At 44.4% G+C, this 12,133-nt stretch overlaps 1 protein-coding gene across 27 annotated transcripts in view; it reads left to right on the plus strand.

Annotated features, from left to right (window-relative positions):
- Positions 1-12,133, plus strand: part of Tcf4 (transcription factor 4) — a 347,041-nt gene that overhangs the window by 328,963 nt on the left and 5,945 nt on the right. For 19 of the 27 annotated variants that reach the window (XM_021214215.2, XM_021214219.2, XM_029547088.1 and 16 more), the window contains 3 exons: positions 5,903-6,038; positions 8,071-8,233; positions 11,709-11,938. In XM_021214215.2, the coding sequence (XP_021069874.1) occupies positions 5,903-6,038; positions 8,071-8,233; positions 11,709-11,938 (529 nt within the window). The remainder of the gene's footprint in view (positions 1-5,902; positions 6,039-8,070; positions 8,234-11,708; positions 11,939-12,133) is intronic. The other 8 variants (XM_021214218.1, XM_021214217.2, XM_029547094.1 and 5 more) reach the window with 1 other exon arrangement.

Genomic DNA, 12,133 nt, shown 5'->3' on the forward strand with positions numbered 1-12,133 from the left:
TTATGTATAGTGCAGAGAGAGGGGTTGGCTAATCTCAGAAGGTGCAGAGATTCTATAGGTGCAGCATCAGGATAGAAATATCTGTGGTTGTTACTTGCACATGTTGCCAACCTTCACACTCAGGCCAGAGTAAGGCTCGGCCATCACTCTGAGCTTCACCTTGGGTGGAAGGCTTTGGCCATCCCCAAGGGTCTGAGGCACAGTTCTTTGACATGGCCCTCCCTATGTCAACAATCTACACATCCTCAGGATGTCATCCACCCTCTATATGTGCACCAAGCACTTACTCAGCTCCCCACAGCTAGGGAAACTATGAGTAGATGCTGAATGTCATGGTATGCCTCTAACCATGGCCAGTTTTCGTGGCTCTAGAATGGAATGCAGGGAAGTCAGCTGCAAGAGCACACACACACACACACACACACACACACACACACACACACAGAGGCATGCTTCAGGGATCCACAGTCACCAGTGTGCAGCAAGTGTCCAACTGGTCTCTAAACAAAAGAAACCACTTCCAGGTCATTGCAGCTCCTCGGCATAATCCCCATGCTAGGTGGGTGTGGCTCACTTTATCTTGATCAATGTTAGTTCCATATAATAGATTTAGTACCCTGCTACCTGGAGCAGAGTGGACTGGGCTCCCCCAGTCACCGCTCCAGTCCCTACTTGGCCCACTACATCCTGATATCATCCCCTGACTCTAGGAAAATGAGGTAAAGAGCTGGAGTCGCTTAACCCTGGAAATACAGAAGGGAGAAACGAAACAGTTCCAACACATGAGACTTAGAAAAAGAAAACCGAACTGAATTCAGCGTTTACCAGTTTACGTCTTTAGAACCCTATCGCAGAGCTGTGACCATTTTTTGGTGTATGGTCCAGGGGAGTGATCTAGTTGGTTACATGACAGATAAATCCTACTAAAGCCACAATCAATTAGACTCTATGCAAATCATTGGAAGGGGCTGGAGAGAGAGCTCCATGGTTAACAGCACTGGCTGCCCTTAGGTTTTGTTCCTAGCACCTAACCAGGGTTCAGTCATTTGTAACTCCAATTCTAAGGGACCTGAACCGTCCTTTGAACTCTGCAGGCACCACATGCTGCACATACTACAGGTGTATGCTGGGAAGACACTCATACACATAACCTACATAGATCCTGAAAATTTTAAATCATCTTAAAAATTATTTCATCTCAGAATAAGCGTTAACTAAATGTCTAAGAATTACACAAAAAGAAACCACAGTAAATTTCAGACAAAGTGGGATTCCTGGGGGTGGGGAATGAGGTATTCTCACGACAGTTCTGAAATCGGCTCCCAGTAATGTTTAAAGAGTCAAGGAAATCAGAACACAGGAGCTGTACCCAGACTTGCTTTCAGTGAGAAGATCCTGAAATGTTTAATTATGTGAATGATTACAAAAAAGTAATAATTTTCAAAAACTGAGCGATTAGGGGATTGTACTCATGGCCCATGGATATCCTGGATAGAACTGCCCCTGCAATGGCTGGCCTCTAGAATTCTGTTTTGTTTCCTACAAGTCCCTGGGTCTTAGGTACATTCTTCACAGTATTGATCCACTGCTAGCTTTGTGTGAGCTCTGAGCTCCAAGTACAAACCAGTAATAAATAACCTTCCATCTGGTTTCAACCTCGTTAAAGGATCCACTGTTTGCCTAAATGGGATTTTGCACATGGGTGAATATAAGTTTGCTTTCCTCTAATGTGACAGAGATCTAAGAAGGTGACAGAAGCTGAAATTGAGTATCCTTTAACTGTCATATATTAATAATATTTTGTGGGCAGATTGTCTTTGAACACCAAAAAATGCTTGCTGCATCAATACGTCAGAATGACAGGGAGCCACCCCCAATTTGAGAGTGTGTGTGTGTGTGTGTGTGTGTGAGACTGTGTGTGTGTGTGAGACTGTGTGTATGTGTGTTTCAAAAACATACGAGAAGAGTAAAAAAAAATAATCAGGCATCTTCTTTTTTGGTCCCACTTTTCTTGTTCCTTCTGTACTTTCTGAAAACCAGAAGTGATCAATAACAAGCATCAGTTTTCAATAAACCAAAGGTTCCAATAACATATCTGGGTTTGCCACCACTGTTACATGGGTCTAGACGGGGATAGATGACATTTGCCAAAAGTCCCCATCCTGCTCTTTTAGAAGGATTATGGTAGAGTAGGAGGGGCCAGGGTCTGAAAGCCTGTTTGGAAGCAGTTATCTCTGGCGATAACATTAACTAGAATTGAATAACTGCCAAATGAAATTTAATACATTTTCCCATCCATGAAATAGGCCTCTTAAATACAACAGAATAATTACTTTCACAATACTCCCTGGAAACAAAGAGAGCAAAAGCATTGAATATCTTTTTTGTTTGGGGTGTTTGTTGTTAGCTCAAGGATAAGAACAAGCGCGTTTGCCGAGATGCTCCTCAGCATCCCTGAGTAGAATCAGCCTGGCCAGCGGCCACCTCATTTGAGGCTGCTTGTCTTTTAAATCTGTTTATGTTGGAAGAGTTGTGGCAAGTATTAAATTCTGTAATTTAGTTAGACAGCTTGGCCTTGGCCTGAGTTGGTCAACTCTGATTTTATTTTCCTATAATAAAAACACAATGATCCTTGGATATACATGTATCTATATGCATGTTGTATCCATATATGTGTGTGTGTGTATGTGTGTGTGTATACCTATATATGTTTTATGTGTGACACACTCACACACAGTTTTTTAACCAGAAGTCAAGCCCCAAGTGACCCTTAACTCATTTTCCTCTCCCAAGTGTCTATTTATATGCCCAGTAAAACTGTTTAGTAGCCTACGCTTTCTCAGTTAGGTTAGCTCTTTTCTGGTTCTAAACTAGCTGTTAGGTAAGTCACTTGACCACTCTTACCCCTAGATTTCTTCTCTGAAATGAAGCTTAGACTTCAGTGTCCCTCTAAACCAGTGAGTCTCAACCTTCTAATGCTGTGACCTTTTAATATAGTTCGTCATGTTGTGGTGACCCCCAGCCATAAAATTATCCTTGTTGCTACTTCATAAGTGGATTTCTTCTACATTTGTAACGTAAATATCCAATATGTAGGCTATCTGATATGCTGCCCGTGTAAAAAGGTCATTTGACTCCTTCCTGAAGGGATCATGACCCACAGGTTAAGAATGACTGCACTATGCTCTATGATTTTAATGCGTCTAATTTTCTTCAGAGACTGATTATTTAAAGTATATAGTATGTGTATGATTCAAAAAGTTAATATAAGTCTAAGTGAATTTGATTATTCCTAATAATAAACTGAGGCAGGTGAATTTCAATTCTGGCTGCACCAGAGATCCAAAGTAACTTAGATTTTACTTCACATGGTTGACCAGGTCTGCAGAAGGAGCAGCTTATGTTGCTCATTTTATGAATCTTGAACTACACGAACAGAGAGTAGTCTATTCATATTCTGGCCCATGTTATCTTCAAAGAGAGGAGCTAGTCCTTCAGGTAGTCTTGACTCTCAGAACTTTGAATTGCCCACGACAGTTACAGAGCCAGGAAGAATACTGTGGAAGAGAGTAGGCTGGGGCCAGAGGACAGCACAGGCTCTCCAGAGGCACAAACAAGTGGGGCCAGTGGGGCCATAAGAGAAAGGAATTACTTTTAGGTTCCCAGGGCCCTCTGGGTCCCAAACTCCATTTACAGAAATTTTTATGATGAATTTTATTTTATTTTATCTGAGATCTGTCTCTGTCCCATCTTGCCAGAACTCCACATAAGTTGGTCAGTACGTAAGTTTGACAAGGATTGCTGTAAGCTCCTGAGGGCTGGCTCCATCTGAGTTGTTCATCTCTCCATTTATCACACTCATACGGTGACAGTGTGAATGGAGTGAATAATGTCTGATAGGTCAGTAGTAATTAAATAAATCAGTTTTACATTTCACCTTTAGTGTGTGAGTACCTCAAACTACATTACAATGACTACAGGGAGAAGAGTCTATTAGTGGAAAAATTAACTATTGTTACAAATTAATTTTAATTCTGTTCAATCTAGATAGAAGTTCATCAAAACAGATCTTTAGTAAACAAGGCATTTTTAAAATATATAAAATATATCATATTAATAATCAATCCACTGGTTAAAGACAGTGTTTTTGGTTATGTATACTTTGTGATAAGTAAATTCCTGAGGTGGTGGCAGGGGTGTCCCCTGTCTGTCTGGATAGCTATAATTGTAATGGGTTTTCACTAGTCTACATCACCAACCTGCCTTGTTTTTTGTGGGACCAGCGATGATATTTCTAAGAGATAAGTAAATAGCGTTGAGACATACTGTCTGTGGCCAAGAAGACAAGCTATCAAAATTAACTCCTCAAACTGGAATAGTATTCCAGAACTTCAGGCTGCTGCAGCTCATTACCACCTGGAGCTGGCCCCATCCACAGTCATTCCCATAACTCAAACTACATGGAACACTGGGACATCAGAGGCACTCAGGACCCCAGAGACGCTGCTGCCACTCTACCTTCTTTCACTCTGGAACCCCGACTTTCAGTCAGCTGAGACAAAGACTGTGGCGAGGTCATACATTCTTTTTCCCTATCGTGGGAAGTAGGGGAGAGGAAATGTTCAATTAGCATCTGTTTTAGATGAAAACCACCAGAAGCACCTTAATTCCTCCCACAGCTGCCTACAGAGAAGGCCCCGGAAGGAGAAGAGCTGTCATCTGTACTAAGGTCAAAACTGCAGTCATTTTCAGGGTTCCCAACCCAGAGTCATCCCTATGGAAATGCAAGAGAGTGAATGTATTGGGGTTTCCAGGGTAAAAATGACAAACTGAAACCTGCTTGGAAAGTGGCTGCCATTCCTGTTCCTGAGGAAAATAAAACATATGTGAAGTATTGGTGAGACATGCCCGAAGGAGCCGGTGGCCAGGGCTTGCCTGCAGGAATAGACCTGAGTTCCGAGAGAGCCTGCCTGCTCACAGAGAGAGGATTTGTAGTGTGTGGTACTGACCCTGTGCTCTGACCCTGGGGCTAGTGTCTTTCTTAAGATCCGGGTAGTGCAGATGGGAAGAAACTGGAACAATGTCCAAACATCCTCACACGGCAATGATGGCATTACTGGTGTGTTTAATAAAACCTTTATTGGTACATTTTCCGGTGCGGTGGCATTGGCAGAAGTGGTTCCCCCTTGGATTTGGAACTCTGCAGCTGATGAAATACAGTGAACATTAATTTGGAATGGGAGCTGCCAGTTTTGGGAAAGCCAGGTGACATTTTATTATATTCTCACCGAGCAGGGGCTATGTCCCATACTGCCACCGCTTCTGCTGTCACAGACTTTAGCTGGCATTATGGAAAAAGAGAGCGAGAAAGGAGAAAAAAAAAAAAAAAAAAAAAAAAAAGAATGGCAGGCCCGAGAATCTTATCCGCTGAAATGAAAGTCGAATGCCAAATTGAAATTCCTGTAGGATTTCCGATAGCAATGGGGGAATTGAGAAGCCCACAATTAAGCATATGGGCATTAAGATAATTGTCGGATCTGTTGGCGGACATGATAGAAGACAGATGGGTACGAATCAGCGCGCTCCACTGCAGCACCCTGGGAGACAATTTGACGTTTTACCTGCCTGAGCTGCTCTGCCATATTTGTCACTGGATGTAAGGCATGGCATCTTACTGAGTGTTAAGTGTTGGTTTTTTGATTTTGTTTTTTTTTTTTTCCTTTTTCTCTTTTTTGCACAGAACTGTAGGTGTATATACAGTCCTTCAGCGCCCTCTAGTGAAACGCACTGGGAGGATCGTTTTATTTCCGCACAGGCTGTCTGCATCAAATCCCAGATCACCCCCTCCCCGGAAAATAGCTGTTGTCCCTCCAGTCCACACACATTCCTTTTGTTGTTTCAGGTTGGGGCCCACCGTGAAGATGGCGTGGCTCTGAGAGGCAGCCATTCTCTCCTGCCAAACCAGGTTCCGGTCCCACAACTTCCGGTCCAGTCTGCAACTTCCCCTGACTTGAACCCACCCCAAGACCCTTACAGAGGTAAGTCACGTCAGAAGGCCTTCTGACCTTTGGTGAACAGTCGACGTCATATTATTGTTTTCAAGCGTCCTTGGCTGCATGTTGGCGGCCCTGGCAGAAAACCAAGAAGCAAATTTGGTACCAAAGTGGTAAATAGTGGGAAAGTAGCTAGAATTTGGCTGGCTGGTTGTGTTCCTCCGGTACTGGTTCCCTCAGACGTCCTCTGACTTCCCAGTCCCATCTGAGTAGGGAATGAGACGACAGACTGCCGAGAGGAAATGGTATTTTAGCTATTTCCACATTTTGCGAATTTAGATCCCCTAATATGGTTAGTTGTGGCCTGAAAATGAGGTTTCCAAATGGGTAGGAAGGAAATTGTTTTTGTTGTTTAAGATGGAAGGAAATGTAGGTACATTAAGAGAGAGAGAGAGAGAGAGAGAGAGAGAGAGAGAGAGAGAGAGAGANAGAGAGAGAGAGAGAGAGAAGGAGCTGGGTTGGTTGTTGTTGTTGTTCGCTCTGGAGTGATCAAGCCCCATAACAATGTGTCATGTGGCTATGTGTCACCCCCACCCTGTCCCAATGACAAAGACTTGTCATGTCCCCAGGAAGTTGGGCTACAAAGACTCAACCTGGGTCCAGCTTCCTGTGCTACTCTTGGGCCACACGAACAATGGCCACTTAAGGCGTCTCCTCATTCCTTCCATGTTTAAAATAAACAAGATAACGAATGCTACCTTGGTGGTTCCTGTAACTAGCCTTTCACCTGTTAACCAATACGAATATTGAATACTTTCTATAGATACAGATGTGCTCTTCATCCTTTACCCAAGCAATAGTGAGCCCACAGCATTTCTCTTACTCATTGTTATGTGGTTGAGAACCAAACTGTAGTCTAAGAGTCGAGTTAAAATGCAGATTCTGCTAGTGTAGCAGTGGACGGTGCATTGCTCGGGGGCCCCCAGATGGTACAAATGCTCCTGACCCATGGAACAACTTCTGAGTCACGAGTATTTAGACTACACAGATTATAAGTAGATCTCTGTGATGAGCATGCATCAACCCGAGAAACAGATGACATCAAGGTCATGTTTTAAATGTATTATGAAAGCCAGAGAGTGGCTAAGAGCACTAGCTGGGCAGCTGTGAGAGGCAGAGATTAAATGCTGGTACCCACATAACTAGCGGAGCATCCTACACCTGCAACCCTAACTCCCACGAGACAGGCCACAGGAGGACCACTGGAGCTGGCTGGCTTCTAGATACCCAAGAAGACACGAGTTCTGGGCTTTAGGGAGAGATCCCGCCTCAAAGGCTAGGCAGAGGATGATAGAGAAGGAAGGACACCAGATGTTCTCTCCAAGCCTCCTCTGGAGAACACATATGCTCACAGGCACATACATGTGAGCATACACCCACAGAGACACATACACATAAACAACTAACCTGCCAAACGTGAGCAGTGGAGCAAGGATAAAACTCCTCCAGGTTCCCCCTGTGAGCAGCGCACCCCCTTCCATAGGTCCCAGTTTTAAACGCTGATTACCCCTCAAACATAAGAGAAGCTTAATTTCAGGATATCATTAGGGTATCTATTGAAGCCTTGACTGCACATATTTAGCGTACTCCCTGGGAATTATATTTTAAGGACATTTTTCTATTAAATCATTGCATATGGAAGAAACTCAATATAATAGCTGATATTTACTCGGGTTCTTAATCAGAACATTGAGGTGTATGATTTTCATGATTATGATTTTCATTGCAATTAAGTTGATGTTTTGTAGACAGTGAAATTACCATCTACTCCAAAAGATTGCAAAATAGAATTTAACCTCAGAGCCGATGCAAGGGAAACTTGTTTCCACAGGTGCGTTTCGGAAACTTCACCAGACAGCAGGAGAAATGATGAGGGATCCCCAGTTCAGTGGGACGGGCATGTCCTCTGGCTGGAAGCTTTTCATTTCCGGGGTGGGGCGGGGATGTGGATTTACGCATGGCATTCTGGGACATCACCTGACCTCTCCGTCTCTTTTCTGATTTCTTTTTTCCGCAGGGATGCCGCCAGGCCTCCAGGGCCAGAGCGTGTCTTCTGGTAGCTCCGAGATCAAATCTGACGACGAGGGCGATGAGAACCTGCAAGACACAAAATCTTCTGAGGACAAGAAATTAGATGACGACAAGAAGGATATCAAATCAATTACTAGGTCAAGATCTAGGTAACAGTATATAATACTGTCGCTTCATTTAATTCCTTTATTGGACTTTGATGAAGTGAACAGAGCAGGAAGAAACCGCTCGGTTTTTTCCTGGCAGGTAAAGCCTCCGATGAGAGGAAAATGAAAGGCCTGTCCTAGAAGCACCTCAGGGATCGTTTAAGATACCCGCCTTCTAGTGGAGCCGAAAGGCCTTTGAATTGACAAATTCGGACCCGATGCTAATTGTGCACCAGAAAATTATCTGTACCTGATTCGAGTGTACCTGATTTGTACCTCATTCAAGAAAACAGTTTTGCGTTAAAACTGTATTCTTCAAATTTGCTCAGAAGTGGTTTTTCCCTAAAAGATTTCTAAAAGGGTGGATTTTAGCCACGCTAAAGAATCAATTGCCTGTATATACAACTGTAAGGTTCTTCTTCTTTTTTTTTTTTTTTTCTTATCTCTAAAGTAAGAAGATTCTGATTTCCCAGGTTTATCCTAAACAGGTTGCTGTGTGTAAAATACATTCTAATGTTTTTCTATACCCCTCACTCCCCCCACCGCCCACCTCCCCGCCTCCACCCCTGCTACTACAAACCCAACCACAGGGAAATAGCAGGTTGCTGTTCTTGAATATCTGGTACCTTCTCATTCAGTGTGTCTCTTTAAACTTGAGTCTGGTCATTGGATGGTTTGGAATTCCATGGCACCCATACACATCCCTCATTCCTCTGGGTTAATTTTCTCTGCAGATTACCCACTGGTGTCAAGACTACAGCTTCTTTCACAGGTTGTGGTTGGGGGTGGGGGCTTACAGCTGGTGTCTTTCCTGACTCGAATTCACACCGCCTTTTCGTGTGTTCATAGCTACCATGACATGTTACATTCTGTAGCACACACGCAGCTGCTCCTTACTTGAGCTTCTAGCTTACCCCTCTCTCCCATCCTTGCCGTTTCCTGATTTGTGGCCACGGTGGTGAGAAATCCTTGGGTGGGGATTTCACATCCTGAACAGCTTCTCCGTTAGTCAAGTCAGTTCTTGGTAATTTAATGGCCATCACATAGACATGTTAGTGGGTTCTTGGAAGTTTCAGAACACCATTCCACTTGCCACTAAGTGTCTTCTGGTTAACAGTCCCCCACATACCATTCACAGAGCATGCCTCTTAGAGTCTGCAGAGAGTGGGGCTCTTCAAATCTAGTTTATGTCCATGAGCAATTCATTTATGTAAGTAACTAATTTCTAATTAGCCATTAGCCTGAAACCTTTTTGCGGACAGGTTTCTATTTTCTGACTCCCAGCTATGTAAGGCACGACACATGGTCAGTATCTAGAAATATTGCTAGTCTTTATAGGCCTAACAGAGACTCAACTAGTCCTTTTAGCTTAATGGTGTGCAGGAACAATCTAATTGCAGCCTGCGTTCCCTTGCCACCAGCAGAAATTCTGGAAGAGGGAAAACGGGGGAGCCAGAGGGGAAATGATGAAAAGGAGGAAGCAGAGGGGGCCTTCAGGACTTGCCGTAGGCTTCAGGTAGGGGTGTGCTGTACCCCACTGCGGCATAGTCAGGGCTGGCTGGGAGGACATTCCATCAGCATTTAACACCCCCGGTCCCAGTGTGCCTCTTCTGTCCCAGCATCTGCACATCCTCAGGTGTTTTACAGAGTCCAAGAATGCTGCCACTGTTGTTTTCTCCTGCTTGGTCCTTCACCAGGTTAGGTGGCCCTGTTTGCAGTTGGGATGCCACCGGGGGACTTTTTCCTTCTATTTCTTATTATCATATGCGCGTTGTACTTAGTGAAGGGTTTCATAATGACCTTTGCCTTCAAGCCCACTCCAGACTCAGCATTCGCACACACTCCTCTGCCTCCCTTCTTTTCAGCAGCCAGCAGTGGGCCTGCCCGCTTCTTCTTCCCTGTGCTGGGACCAGGTCCTTGACTCTGACCCCGTACCAACAATAATCCCCCCTCTCCCCAAAAAGCAGTTCTAAATGGGTGGAAGGCCCTGTAGCGAAAATCCAAGAGTAGAAAGAAACAGAGAAAGTACTTTGTAACACTGGCATGGGCAAAAACCTTGCAAGTTGGGCTTCAGAGGTTCGGGGACAGGCGGCACGGGAAGGCTGTGTCCACACCTTTGAAGTCAGCATTCATTACAGACACAGGGAAGAACTCCTCTTCCACATCCTCAGTTCTAAGTATGAGGATTCATCATCTTGACTCTTTGAACAATTAGGGCCTGGGGGTGGGGATTTCCAGCTTCTTTTCAAGTTCTGTACCCAGGGGCTTGGCCTGAAAGTAGTCACCTCCCTATTGTCTTGTCTCTGTTTCTGTCTCTCTGTGTGTGTATGCACATACGCATGCATTGTGTGATGTTTCCTTTATATTACCCTAATGTTTCTCAAGGACAGGATCCAGAAAAGATTTCCACTCATGGTATCTCGTCTGGAGTTTTTGGTCTCAATGTGTCTTTTGTGAGATTTAAAAAACAAAAAAACAACAAAAAAAAAAACCAACTCTCCTCCAAACTCTCTTTTCCTTATAATAGCCCTGAAAATGTTTGAACCCCTGGCTCCATGCGTCCATCTGTGAATTATGTTTTCCAGATGGCTCATCCGCCCCTCTGTTCACCTTCCAGTGCAGAGTCTCAGAGGGTCGCGATGACCATCCGAGATGGTCAGACCCCGACCTTATGCATACTGAGCCCGTGCTTTTGCGATGAGTCACAGGGTATTTTAGTTCTAACAGCGAGCCCTGCTTTGCTTCCTCTGTGACACACGGAGGTCATGGTCACTTACAACCAGGACGTACTTGGGTTTGTACTGTGCTCCCTCACTGCTTACAGTTCAGGTCTCCTCAGCTTCTTTTTGAGATCCCAAGCCATGATATGAAAGACCACAGAAATCATCTTGGTTGGTTTCCCAACTTCTTATTTAATGTGTAGAGGAACTCTTCTCAAGACTCAGACAAGGCTGGTGGATGGACAGTCCTCAGAGGTGGCCTGGCTGCTCTCTGATATTTCTATTTCATGCTCCTGTTAACCTGGCTCGTGTTTACTGTCATCTTCTAATCCTGATTGTCACTTATTTTCCATAGGTTTCAAATATCACAGCGTGAAATTTTTAAAAGATTATTTAAACAATCTTTCAGTGTTTTTATAAGTATAAGCTAAGCCTGGGTTGCTGTCTCCATTAAGACTGAGCAACGGTGCATGAAGTCTTCATTCTCCTTCGGTATCCTGTGCAACAGGACAGATGGACCCTGCCTTGCTGGAGCCCAGTTCATCCTTTTCCATTTGATTTGGGAGAATTTTTTTGGGGGGAGGAGGGCAACCAAAAGTTTAATGTGTGCATTTTCTAAAGCAACCCCAAGGTCAGATGAAGGTCAAATGGGTAAAATCCTGCTAATGATGAATATGACAGGTGTCAAAGAAAATGTAACACAGATACCGTCATTCCCCAACACCGTTAGTAAAGGTCTCGTCCCTCTTGCGTTACAGCAATAACGATGACGAGGACCTGACCCCAGAGCAGAAGGCCGAGCGTGAGAAGGAACGGAGGATGGCCAATAATGCCCGCGAGCGCCTGAGGGTCCGAGATATCAATGAGGCTTTCAAGGAGCTTGGCCGCATGGTGCAGCTCCACCTGAAGAGCGACAAGCCCCAGACCAAGCTCCTGATTCTGCACCAGGCCGTGGCTGTCATCCTCAGCCTGGAGCAGCAAGTGCGAGGTCAGCAGAGAGATGCTTAAGCACTGTCCCAAGAATGGCCTGGCTGTGGGACAGTATCAAAATCTGTCTCCTGAAATTAACCTGTAGAATGTTCCTCAAGTAGTGCTATACTACAGCTTTTCCATCTGTGTTCTCAATCATCAGACATGATTTGCCAGCCTATTTCCATTCCTTTCTTTTGCTGAGGGGGGGGGG

Source organism: Mus pahari, chromosome 15 (genome assembly GCF_900095145.1).
Source record: "Mus pahari chromosome 15, PAHARI_EIJ_v1.1, whole genome shotgun sequence".
Taxonomy (NCBI): domain Eukaryota; kingdom Metazoa; phylum Chordata; class Mammalia; order Rodentia; family Muridae; genus Mus; species Mus pahari.